This window comes from Sphaerodactylus townsendi, linkage group LG11, assembly GCF_021028975.2.
Source record: "Sphaerodactylus townsendi isolate TG3544 linkage group LG11, MPM_Stown_v2.3, whole genome shotgun sequence".
Lineage (NCBI taxonomy): Eukaryota > Metazoa > Chordata > Lepidosauria > Squamata > Sphaerodactylidae > Sphaerodactylus > Sphaerodactylus townsendi.
The window spans coordinates 38,717,019-38,729,663 of NC_059435.1; the positions used below are offsets into that span (position 1 = coordinate 38,717,019).

The following is a 12,645-nucleotide window of genomic DNA, read 5'->3' on the forward strand; positions in this document are numbered from 1 at the left end:
GCCAACCGCTCTACCATCAGCATAGGTAAGTCAAACTTGGCTCCTCCAGATAGTGGATTCATAGTTCTCATCATCCCCCTGCCAACATCATGCTGGCAGGGGATGATGGGAACTGTAGTCCATAACATCTGGAGGGCCGCGGAGTTCTGACACCAGTGCGGTCTACTGGTTCCCTGTGAGTGGCATCACGCCTCACTCTTACCTCGGCGCTGGCCACTAATGCAGCCCTTGGTCAAACACATTACGTCCCTAGAACAGATACATGTAGGCTGCCACTGGGGCTTCCTCTTCCTCTTTGTGAGGCGCTATAGGTTGACCTCTCTGAATGCTGTTCAGGCCTCCTTTGGAAGGAGAATCCTGGAGCACATTATTGGAGATTAACAGAACTCAATTCTACAGGGAGTACTCCAAACAAGATGGCTCTTACAATTATATCTAGGATAGACCCAGTGGTGCCTGATGTTCAACAGATAACATTCCCATCAGCTTTTACCAGCATGGCCAATTGGCCATGCTGACAGAGGCTGATGGGAATTGTAGTTCCTGAACATCTGGAGAGCCGCAGGTTCCCTACCCCTGATCCAGGAGAACGACTCATTGGATACTCACCATGAAGGGGTCTTCTCCTGGGTGGTTGTAGGCCATCTTGGCCCTCCCTGTTCTCATTCTTCTCCAGTAATGTGTTTCATGTATAAAATTGCAATGTTAACATTCCAAGCTAGAGTTTCAGAGCCTGTGAGGATTCCTTTGAGCTTTGGTCCCTTCCTGAGTTGTTAGGTTAGGTTCGTTTTTTCAGCATGTTATTGTGTGTGTTGTGGTTTCATTGTTCTTGTCTCATTGTGGTGAGTCTGATCCTTGGCTAGTCAGATACTGGGGCAAGATAGCTATGACCAGCATACAGGAAGTGACCAAAGTATATTTCCTGCCTCCTTGATTGATGGTGGAGAATAACCCAAACAAGATGGCCTCCTTGATTGATGGTGGAGAAGACCCCTTCACTGTGAGCATCCAATGGGTCTCATTGAGTATCCAATCGATCCCAACATAAACTGAAAAAATCCACCCACAAAAAGCCTTGAATCCAGCAACTTCAGCAAATAATAAGCTTTTTAAAAACAACAAAAATACTTGAAGCTGATACCAGGAGAAACACAAACACAGGGGAAGCAGCTGGGAGGAAAAAACAGGCCTAGGACCCTGCTAATGCTGGTCCCTGATATTCCCAGTTAATCTATACATATAAAAAGCTAACAGTGTTTTTGTTGATGACAGTATACCTCAGTAACTGCTGGACCAATTCTTCTGAAAATTCCCAACCACTATAGTCAGCCAGGCGAGAGTGTTTTTAGATGTTCACATACCTGAAATTGCACACCTGGCCCAGGTAAAACGCCTTTTTCCTGGCACTCCCTGGTGAAGGACATGCAGCTGCCTGTGTGTAACTGTCACTTTTAGAATGTTCGTGCTGCTTAGAATGTTCACTCAGATGGCCAGATATGAGCAGTGAAAACAGTACATAGGCAGTAACTCGAGTGGAAGTGAAACACATACACACACATACACACGAGGGAGAGGGAGAGGGAAGGGAGGGAGAGGGAGGGGTGGCATGCAAGGGAAGAGAGGGAGGGAGAGGAAAGGGACGGAGGGAAAGGCATGCAAGGGAAGAAAAATGTGAGGGGAGACAATGAGGGGTGGCATGCAAGGGAGGGGAGGCAGGAAGCCCAGCATCTTGATATGTCCCACCCACCCTAGCGGAGGGAAAGGGAAGGGAGGGAGGGGGAGGGTTGGCATGCAAGGGAAGAGAAGTGAGGGAGGGAAGAGAGTGAGGGGCGACATGCAAGGGACGGGAGGGAGGGGCCAGGCACCCTAGATTCCCTGAATACTGCGGTTACAGTTAAGAAAACCAGACACGCATTACTCAGGAGTAAGCTCGGTATAAAGCAAATCCGAGAACATACCCTTTGAATGGCTGCATCACTCCTCAGAGGGTTTCAGAGTTTGCACACCCATTGCCACCAACCAAACTTCTTCTACTCCCCAGGTAAAGGATCATGACCAGCCAGCCTAGATGTGTGGGAGGGGTGCCTTTCCATTCCCCCCCCCCCCCAAGGAATGCGGGCACACACATCAATGACATCACACAGTATCAGGCTGCGTGTTTGCATGAGCACGTACTGCTGGCCTCTGCAGTTGATTTGCTGCTACTGTTCCTTTCCCATTTCACCACAATAAGCTACAGCAACGCGTGGCCGGGCCCCACTAGTTCCAAATATTTGTTGAATTTTGGGGACACGTTTCTTGGTATCCAAAAAAATCCTAGATTTATTTGGGAGACCCTTATTGGTAATATTTGCATATGTATTTGGCTTCATTATATCCAAGTGCACATCCCCGTATCCTACCATTATCTACTGAAATACTTCAATAAACCTCCTTACAAGCATTCATAATATAGGCCTAGTCTTATAGTTTTGATTTGCTTTAGTGTAGCATGTAAGAACTTTTGATATGAATTTCATTTTTATCATTAAGTGATAAAAGATAGATTTTTTTTAAAAAAGAAGGCCTATCAAGAAGGATATGAATTTTAGTACAGTTATTATAGTATTGCAGATGATTGAGAGTATCATTTTTATTGTTTTCTCTGCCACATTAGGATGCTGTTCAGGTGTTATTGAAGCATTCATCAGATGTCAATGCCCGTGACAAAAACTGGCAAACACCACTACACATAGCAGCTGCAAACAAAGCTGTTAAGTGTGCAGAAGCATTGGTGCCACTTCTCAGTAATGTAAATGTGTCAGACCGTGCAGGTAGAACGGCATTACATCATGCAGCCTTCAGTGGACATGTTGAGGTATGAATGACTTCTCACTTTTAGTTCCTCAGACCGGTTGTTTCTCCACAAACAGCTGGCTAGTTACATAACCCCCATTTCTTCATGCAAAAGAAAATGTGTATTTAATTCTGTAGCATGTTTGGAGACCTGCAATTCATATGGTCACTCTTATGACTGTTCTACTTGAAAAAGTGATTATGGTAGACTGCTGACAAATAGACAAAAAATACTGATTGGATACATAATGATTAAAGCTTAGTTTTCATGTATAAGTGAACAATGACTGTTATAATCTGTGGCAGACTGAGGAGTTTGATTATATTTCAGATTTTCTATATGGGTTGTATGGTTGTAAAAACTGCTTTTAATGGTCACTTTTAATATATTTCAGTACACTTCCTGAGCTGGCAATATTTTGTTTGGCTTAACAACTAAACACACTTGTCAAAGATAGTTGATGTCTCATTATATATTTAAATAACTTGAATGTTGCTGATACTAATGGTGATAATTTTTCAACTTGAATTATGTTTTAATTTTCTGTAAAGGCTCCTTAAAGTTCAGAATCATCTTCTTCATTTTAGATGGTCAGTTTGCTGTTGTCTAGAGGTGCCAATATTAATGCCTTTGACAAGAAAGACAGACGAGCTATTCACTGGGCAGCCTATATGGGTATGTAAAGGAACATAGGAGTTCTTTTCTCCCATCCTCAAATGCTTCTGAATAAATATTTATACATAGCACACTTCTCAGTTTCTTTTTCAGGTGGTTCATGTGTTAGTCTGTAGTATAGAATAAAATTAACATCCAGTGTCCCTATGTAGACCAATTTTTTCCAGGTTATAAGCTGTCAAAATCAAATCTTATTGGTCAGATCTGATCAAGCTTTATTGGATGAAAGATATGACAAAGTGAATTTTGATTTATGGAGGCTTATATATTGGAAAATTTTGTAAGTTGTTATGGTGCTACTAGAGTTAAATTTTGTTCTTTTTATTTCAGTTAATTTGTACGCTGCTCTTAGACTTTTTTGTGAAGATTCCTTACTTGATCAGGAATCATCTAGTCAGACTGAAAGTGCATTTAGTCAGAACCAAGTGCAAGTCTTACTTGGTGTGGGTTCCCATCAAGATGAAAATGATCATCCCTGACCACTTTCAGAGGCTGCTAGTTCTGTTATATATGACTATAGGTGATCTAGGGTGGTCCTTTCTCTAGTCTGAAAATCCTGCTAATACTCCCTTTGGCATTTGAAAAACATCCATCATATCTATCATGGATCTTTCACATTAAAAATACGACCAAATGATTAGGCATAAATTCTACAGAATAGAAAAAAGTTATTGATCCAATTAGGACTGCCAATCACTTGCTGAAGTATTTTAAATACATTTGTATATTACCAGTGTCGCTTCCTGTGCAGAGGTCTTTGTGACCTTGGGTTAGTATTTAATAAATAAGAGCTAACACCCACTGCAAGAAAGAAAAGCTTTAAAAAGGGAATGGATACATATACTTTTTCATTTACGATTAAATCACCCCAGGATTAGCCTCATAAATAAACAAGTATGACTGTCTCTTGTTATTTAAACCTGTTTGATTTAAATTGCTGATTAAAATCTATCCAGGCTTTAACTGATCAGTCTACTAGTTAAAGCTTGTAGCTATACAAATATTAATTTTCTTTGTTCAGGTCATATTGATGTAGTAAAACTACTTGTAGCCCATGGAGCTGAGGTGACCTGTAAAGACAAGAAATCCTACACACCACTACATGCTGCAGCCTCCAGTGGAATGATCAGTGTAGTCAAGTATCTTTTGGATCTTGGAGTTAATGTAAGTTAGCTAAGATGATTCTAAACGGTTTCTCATTGTTTCTTGACATCATTAAGATATGGAAGCGTTTCCTTACGAAGAATAGTATTGGCACAGTGTATTATGCTTCATAAAGATGTTTTCTCCAAGAACTAGTGTTGTTGTATACAGTGGACAAAATTTAAATGTATTGCGTGCACACTATAAGGGGGATGAAGGAAACAACAAAAGTTTGTAAAACTTCTATACAATCATGGATACTGAGTTTTAATTTATTTGTTTTTCCTTTCTTTGTGCCTTATACTCATTAATGGTTTTACAGTGTACCTGAGATTCTCATTCTTTGTCATTAAAAGAGTCATATTTTGCCTCTCCTCATTGTCGAGGTGGCTTGCAAATCACAACATACAAAATAATACCACTATATATCTTGTCCTCTGCGAGATCATGGTGTGAATACTTATTTCTGTACATTTTTAATGATTTTGAAGAAAGGAACACTACCTAAAAACTTTGAATTTTTGTTCAGCAATCACACCTGTACCAGTTATACCTAAATTCTTTAAGTAATATTTAAAACGAAGAAAATACCTTACAGTGAGGGCCAGAAAATATGTTAACAGGAACCAGGGATTATAAGCCTATAGAACAGTCGTGGCAAACCTTTGGCACTCCAGATGTTATGGACTACAATTCCCATCAGCCCTTGCCAATTGGCCGTGCTGGCAAAAGCTGATGGGAATTGTAGTCCATAACATCTGGAGTGCCAAAGGTTCGCCACCACAGCTATAGAAGTAAAAATAATTTGTTTGCGTGTATAGCTGTGGTTTTAATTGGGATCATGTGGGAAGGAAGAATAGATTTAATTCTTTAATGTCTACTCAGTTTTGCTAATTGAATTTAGTGTGCGTATTGCTGGAGAGCCAGCATGGTGTAGTGATTAAAGTGTCAGACTGGGATCTGGAAAACCCAGGTTCGAATACCCACTCTGCTATGGAAACTTGTTGAGTGACCTTGGGCTGGTCATATTCTCATCCTTTACTTTGGCAAGTATTTGGATGGGAGACCTCAAAGGAATATGCATAATTCAGAGGTAAGCAATGGCAAACTACGTCTGAACATCCCTTACCTTGAAAATCCTATGGGCCAGCAACGATTTGATGGCAAAAAAAGGGATATTATTACTATTTTAAAGAAAATACAGGCAAGTGAACATCTGGGTTTTTTTAAAAAAAGAATTATTAAATAAAGCACGGGAGCTGAATTTAGTGGAACAGAGTAGACCTTGAAGAGTTAAAGTCTTTCTTCCCTTCCACTACAACCCTATTTATTTATTTTTAAATTAAATTAAATTTATTGGTTTAAAAATCCGCCCCACTTTTTTCAAGTGGCTGCATACACACAATTTACTGTATGTAGAGATCTATAATCTCTTCCCATGAATATTTTGGCTGTGCATAAGACCTAGTCCAGCACTGCCTCCTTCACCTACAAGGATTCTTTGCAAATCAGTGCATAAGTCTTTCCCATCCTTGCTTACCTTTTATTCTTTTAATGGGAGTTACATTTAAACATCTGCATTTGTATTCTAGTTTAAAGCTATGGCCTGTCCCCTGAGCAGTTTTTCTGTTATATTCACCTTGAATTAATGAATGTAATTCTTGTATAATAAGTATCATGGTTCATAAGATTATTTGTGGCATATAAATTCTGAGTAAGGATCTCATAAAATGCACATGATTCTCTATGATATTGTCCCCTGACAGATGAATGAACCAAATGCATATGGAAATACACCTCTTCATGTTGCTTGTTTCAATGGACAAGATGTTGTAGTAAATGAACTGATAGATTGTGGTGCTAATGTAAATCAAATGAACGAGAAGGGATTTACACCTTTACATTTTGCGGCTGCATCAACCCATGGAGCATTGTGTTTAGAACTTCTGGTCCGTAACGGTGCAGATGTGAATATGAAGGTAAAATGAACTAAAAGGTGAATTTTAAAAGCTGTAACAATACTTATGATGTTTTATTGATATTTTATTGATTTTACTTTAAAATGTAATAGTGTGAAATAGAAACTCAACATTTTAAACTAATACATTTTATTGTGTGGGATAGATGGGAATATTCAGAATCACGTTGGTTCATTGATTATCAGGCTACTTTTCATTTCCCATTGGTAGTACAATACACTGTGATGAATCCCAGTTGATCTGTGACATCATTCTGCTAGTAGCAGTATAAAAAGACTTCCCCGATGCAAGATGTGCCTTTTACTGGGAAAGTGTGTTAGTGTGTTGTTAGTGGGCAAGAGAAAATGAGGCCACACCAGTGGGCAGGAAAAGACAAAGAAGAGCAAAGTGCAAGGTAGAGTGTTTATTTAGCTCTTCTAGATTCCTACACATTTCACAATTTGCTTTATTAGGGGACCTTCTATAGAAATTTCTCAGCTTCCACCCTGGACAAAGGAAACAGATCTCTGGAATACAAACCTTTGTCTTTAGCAAAACTAGGGTATACAAAATGTAGTCCATGAAGAAGTGGCATTGTTCTATTCCGTGAGGGAGTTTAACTGTTTAATTGTTAATTGTTGAGAGACCCTGAAAGAATGCTGAAACAGTATACAGACCGTATGATAGCGTGTCTGAACCTAGTGCACAATATTGTGTTATACATCTGTGAACATTAAAAAGATATATCAGTATTGCTCAATTTTTAAAACAAAATTCATGTGAAATGGTAACTAAGTAAATGAAGCTAATTTTTCTCTAATAGGAAGATGGCTATAGTTTTCTCTAATAGGAAGATGGCTAATTTTTCTCTAATAGGAAGATTATTTGTGGCATATAAATTATATAGTTTTACAGCTATAGTTTTACAGTAGTATATTCTTTGTTAGAACAACAAAGGCTAAGAAAAGACCTAGTTTTTAATGATGGAGGGTAGATATACAAAAGTACAGATTGAAACTAAGAATTGTAAACAATATCTGGAGGCTACGATATCTTTGTGACTTCTTTTGTATACGTGGCTTTTATTCCCCATTTCCAAGAATGGAATTATCACAGTATTTGTGAAGAAGGAGAAACATTGCTCTTTAAATATAGAAATACAATTGCTAGATATTACGTGTACAAACATTTTCCTGCATATATTTACACAACCATTGACCATTCATAGCTACAGATTACAATGCTATGTAGCTGTTCAGCAATAATAATAATAATAATAATAATAATAATAATAATAATAATAATAATAATAATAATAATAATAATAATAATAATAATAATAATAATAAAGAAACCCTTTCATGCATTGTGGTTGACCTACTTCAAGGATGTTTTTATGGTTGAATGACCATTTGTTTCAAATATGCAATATCCTTCAAAACAAAATAGGCGCATTAAAGATTATTTTTTTATAATTAATTACTCAAGTTTGTAGTAGATCTCAGAGGATCTGGTAAACATTAAAAGTAAATCTAATATTTATGGAAGGTTATCTAAAAGCTTGGGATGTGGATATGATGCTCAGTGTCAGTTCATGTCTGCTGGCACTATAATCTAGAAAGCTAATGTCCTAAAGGCATAGTTTTGAGAGTGTGTCACTGTGTTGCTATTCGTGGCTGTAACAGCAATTAACAACATTGACAATAGTGTTGCAGAAGAGCCTGCAGTTTTGCTTTGGCTTGCTGCCACCAAACAGTTTGGCAGGATGCCGGAAAGGGAATACAATGCAGAAAAAAAACCCAATATTGGACTGATTCTCCATGCTGATCATGTGATGACTTGGTAGCCATGGGTTGACTTCTTTTTCCCCAGAGTAAAGATGGAAAAACACCATTGCATATGACAGCAATCCATGGAAGATTTTCAAGATCTCAAACCATCATCCAGAATGGTAACAAGAAAACATTTTGAATTATGAATTATGTTTTTAATTCTAGATTGCTAGCTGTATTAGACTGCTTAAGCAAAATAAAACAGAGTCCCAGTTATACCATCTGACTTTTGTCTTAATGATGCCCGTCACTGTAATGTGAGAAATTGTAAGTGTGACATTTTGAGTGATGCACTTACGAGATTAATGGTTTCTCATATCTGTCTATTTTAAAATGTCAATTTTATGAATATGAAGAGTCTTGATCTGAATTCTCCTAATCCATGAACTGTTATTTCTTTTGGTCAGATGTAATTCCAGTGTGGTCCTTACCCTGTAGAAAGTTTAAATTCTAGTATAATTTACCCTGGACTTGTCCTTACATTAGACTTTTTGAAATTAAACTCTGGTATAGAGTCCCATTAATCCAGTGCTATGGGTCATCAATATGGTGAAGAGAAGCCTACCAGGATGGAATGGAGGCTATTCCTGTTTCCAGTTTTGTTGTTGTTGAAACCAGCCAATCAGCTCTTTGCTCTGCTTCTTCTTTTGTGCTGCAGATTTCATGTGACATCTTTTGTGCTGCAGATTTCATGTGACATCAGTATTGAGGATTTTTTAAAAAAAATCATAAGGCTATTCCACATAACAAAGAATAAACAAAATGACTCAAATTTCCTTTAAAAATATTGTTACTGTAATACAGGAAACAGGACTCTCCGTTTCCTTCTGCAGTGAGATCTGTGAGTTCCAAAAGCTGTCTGACACCTCTAGGTTTCACTTGTGTAGGATGTGCTTGAATCTCACTTTCGATGACACCTGAGGAAAGACCACACAGCGTCTTTGCTAGCTTCTTTTTTTGAAATGGGAAGCAGCCTTTAGACACATGGAAATTGTCAGCTAGTTGAAAGACTCATTTTGAAACTTCCTGATCTTCTTTCAAGTCAATTTCTGGGCAGTTAATGACAATTATTTTACAATTGACTGGGTGACTAAAGACAATTATTTTACAATTGACAGGAGCTGAAATAGACTGTGAAGATAAGAATGGAAATACACCTTTGCACATAGCAGCCCGATATGGCCACGAACTGCTAATCAACACATTAATCACAAGTGGTGCTGAAACTGCAAAGTAAGTACCAGTCTTGAAGGCTTCCAAACTATTTAAGACATCTCTGACTGTCAGGAAAGTTGTGTAAGTGCCACAATTCTTAAATACTTACAGAATGTTTAAACCATTCTAAAGTTGGTTGTTGTGGGTTTTCTGAGCTGTGTGGCTGTGGTCTGGTAGACCTTGTTCCTAAGATTTCGCCTGCATCTGTGTAGGCAGTGTTTGGAACAAGATCTACCAGACCACAGCCACACAGCCCGGAAAACCCACAACGTTGAATCCGGCCGTGAAAGCCTGAGACAATACATTCTAAAGTTATTTATACTGTCCCACACAGCATATTGAGCATAATAATATAGCCTCCAAAATAAAAACTTTCCTATTTTTCTTGTAAATGTAGACAAGGCTCACATTTGAACTATCATTCTGAAAGACCCTACTACAGTGATGGCGAACCTTTTTGAAACCAAGTGCTCAAATTGCAACCCAAACCCCACTTATTTATCGCAAAGTGCCAACCCGGCAATTTAACCTGAATGCTGAGGTTTTAGTTTATAAAAAACTGGTTGGCTCCCTCTTCCTCTGCCCCACCCACTTGAGCATGGGCCAGCCTGCTTTAGCCTCCAGCAAGTCCTACACGCACCACTCTGTGTCTCTCTAGCATCTCTGCCTCCTCTGTGCCCCCCCCCCCCCTCGGGCAGCAGCCACCCGGAGCGCAGGCACCAGGCCCGCCAGCCGAGTCCTCCCTGCTCACCGCAGTGCGTGCATGTTGTGCTCAGTGGCCCAAGCCAGCCTAGATGTGTGTGTGTGGGGGGGTGATTTTCCACCCCCCACATGACAAACTCTGTGTTCGCATGCCCACAGAGAGGGCTCCGAGTGCCACTTCTGGCACCCGTTCCATAGGTTCTCCATCACTGCCCTACTATGTTTAAAATTAAGTTTTTGTTTAAATGTGTTAAGTGACTTTCTTAAAGCTAATTGTCTAAGGAAAATTGAATGCAACCTCGTACATGGAATTTGAAGTGTCATTTTGTACTGGATTGTTTTTAATGAGACGGTGATGTCTGATTATGGTATATCTTAGGCGGGGTATACATGGAATGTTTCCTCTCCATTTGGCAGCATTAAGTGGATTTTCAGACTGTTGCAGAAAACTGCTTTCATCAAGTAAGCTATGTATTTTCTTTTTAGTTCAACTCTTGTATTATTTTTATTGATGATGAAATCATTGATAAAGTCATTGGTTCCATCCAGATTATTTAAATTCATCACCTTTACCCATGTTGACTTGCCCTTTCCGCTGCCAAAGTATAAATTTAGTGTCAGTGTAATAATCCCTGTGAAAATTGTTCCTTAATCTGCAGGCATTGAGATTATTGAAAATATAAGAACTGAGGGTTGATAGCATTTGGGAAGGATTTCCAAGTGTCCACACCTCCATAAATTCTCTTAGGTGTTCCACTTGTTTTTTTTTAAAAAAAAAAAATTCTGGAGGTATTCACTTATTTCCTCAGCATAAAATTTTGGCTTTGAGGTTAGCACAGCTTTTCTGTTTAATCAAAGTATTCCTTGTAATTATAAATGCAAGTGCTGTATGTACAATTCACAGTATCAGTCTTGCATCTTTATATCTGTCCTTTTCTCATTACACTGAGCATGTTTATATTTGAAGCTTTGAATGGCATTTGTTCTAATGCTGTCCTTTGTCATCATGCTTAAGGACAGCAAGGTCAAAGAATATTATCTTCCTTGGTGATAAAATCATTTGGTTCCAAGAACTCTGGTTTAAGTAGCTTGCTTATTAGACTTTTCCTGTATCATTGTAAATGAAAGCTGCCCTCAATTGATAAGTTCTATGTAGATTTGTGAATCGGTATGGAACTTTAATTTTGTTCCCTGCCCTTGAAATGCCTTCCCCTTCTACATTACATACTTACATCCGAAGATGTGTTAGTTTTAAGCTTGCTATATCTAGGAAGCATTTATGCACAGTTGGTCATATCACTCAAGTGAACAATGCACATGCAGTTTGAAACCTAACCTCTCTGAGGCATACAGCAGTTCCTAGTGAACAGAGAAATAAATCTGTCCCTTAATAGAAAGTCTGAAAGTAATCCGGAGTTGATTGTTACTGTAATATACATCTGACATTAACGTTTATTCGTAAGAATGCAACTGTCCATTTATTCTACATCTTTTAGAATGATACATTATACTTTACCGGTTGGACATTTTTGACTTTTGCTGTCTTCTGTCAGTGCATGGGACTCATGAAATACAAATCCATTGTACAGCTAGAGCTGCTGCCCTCATGTCATTTCTTTTGGTTAATTAAGTAGTAAATAGTGTGAACTAGAACCTCTCCAGAATTAGGTGAATGTCCTCATGGTCATTTTGTAGTTATGTGGGTGTTGAAATGGTAATGAGAGTATTCCTGTCTATGAGTTTTCCCTCCTGCTTAGAAAACAGCAGCTGCTGGTTGTAGTCAGTTAATATCTACATAAAAGTCTGGAAGATTCTGCCCTCCAGAATCAGCAGTTCACTCTGACTTTAAGTGGTTAGTGGGAATCTCCAGAAACTGGAGTTTCTTTTATTTTGAAAGTTCAGTTAAGAGTGAACATTCACGGGAAATAAAGTTTTCTTCATCCTGATTTAACTATACCAAGTGAATAGGGAGTTGCGATACTGATTTCCATATAGCAAAATTCCACATCCCTACTATTCTGTCTTATGGTGTGTTTTCTGTGTTGCTCCCTCAACAGAAGGCATGAGAAAGATTAAAAATACGCTGTTTTTGTGTTATGGAAATATATGTAAGTCATTAAAATCTCATTGATCTCATTTCATGATAAAACACTTACATTAGATGGAGAACTACCATATTGTTTGCAAGCTGACATCTCTTTTCAAACATGAGAGTTTGTGAAATCAGCATAGTAAAACCCTGTAATAGATTGACGAGGTCCTGCTCGTTTCTGTCATAAGAACA

At 38.5% G+C, this 12,645-nt stretch overlaps 1 protein-coding gene across 2 annotated transcripts in view; it reads left to right on the forward strand.

Annotated features, from left to right (window-relative positions):
* Window positions 1-12,645, forward strand: part of ANKRD28 (ankyrin repeat domain 28) — a 98,880-nt gene that overhangs the window by 62,148 nt on the left and 24,087 nt on the right. For both annotated transcript variants that reach the window (XM_048511773.1, XM_048511772.1), the window contains exons 5-11: window positions 2,657-2,857; window positions 3,424-3,511; window positions 4,533-4,675; window positions 6,421-6,633; window positions 8,485-8,563; window positions 9,563-9,677; window positions 10,741-10,823. In XM_048511773.1, coding sequence (XP_048367730.1) covers window positions 2,657-2,857; window positions 3,424-3,511; window positions 4,533-4,675; window positions 6,421-6,633; window positions 8,485-8,563; window positions 9,563-9,677; window positions 10,741-10,823 — 922 coding nt within the window. The remainder of the gene's footprint in view (window positions 1-2,656; window positions 2,858-3,423; window positions 3,512-4,532; window positions 4,676-6,420; window positions 6,634-8,484; window positions 8,564-9,562; window positions 9,678-10,740; window positions 10,824-12,645) is intronic.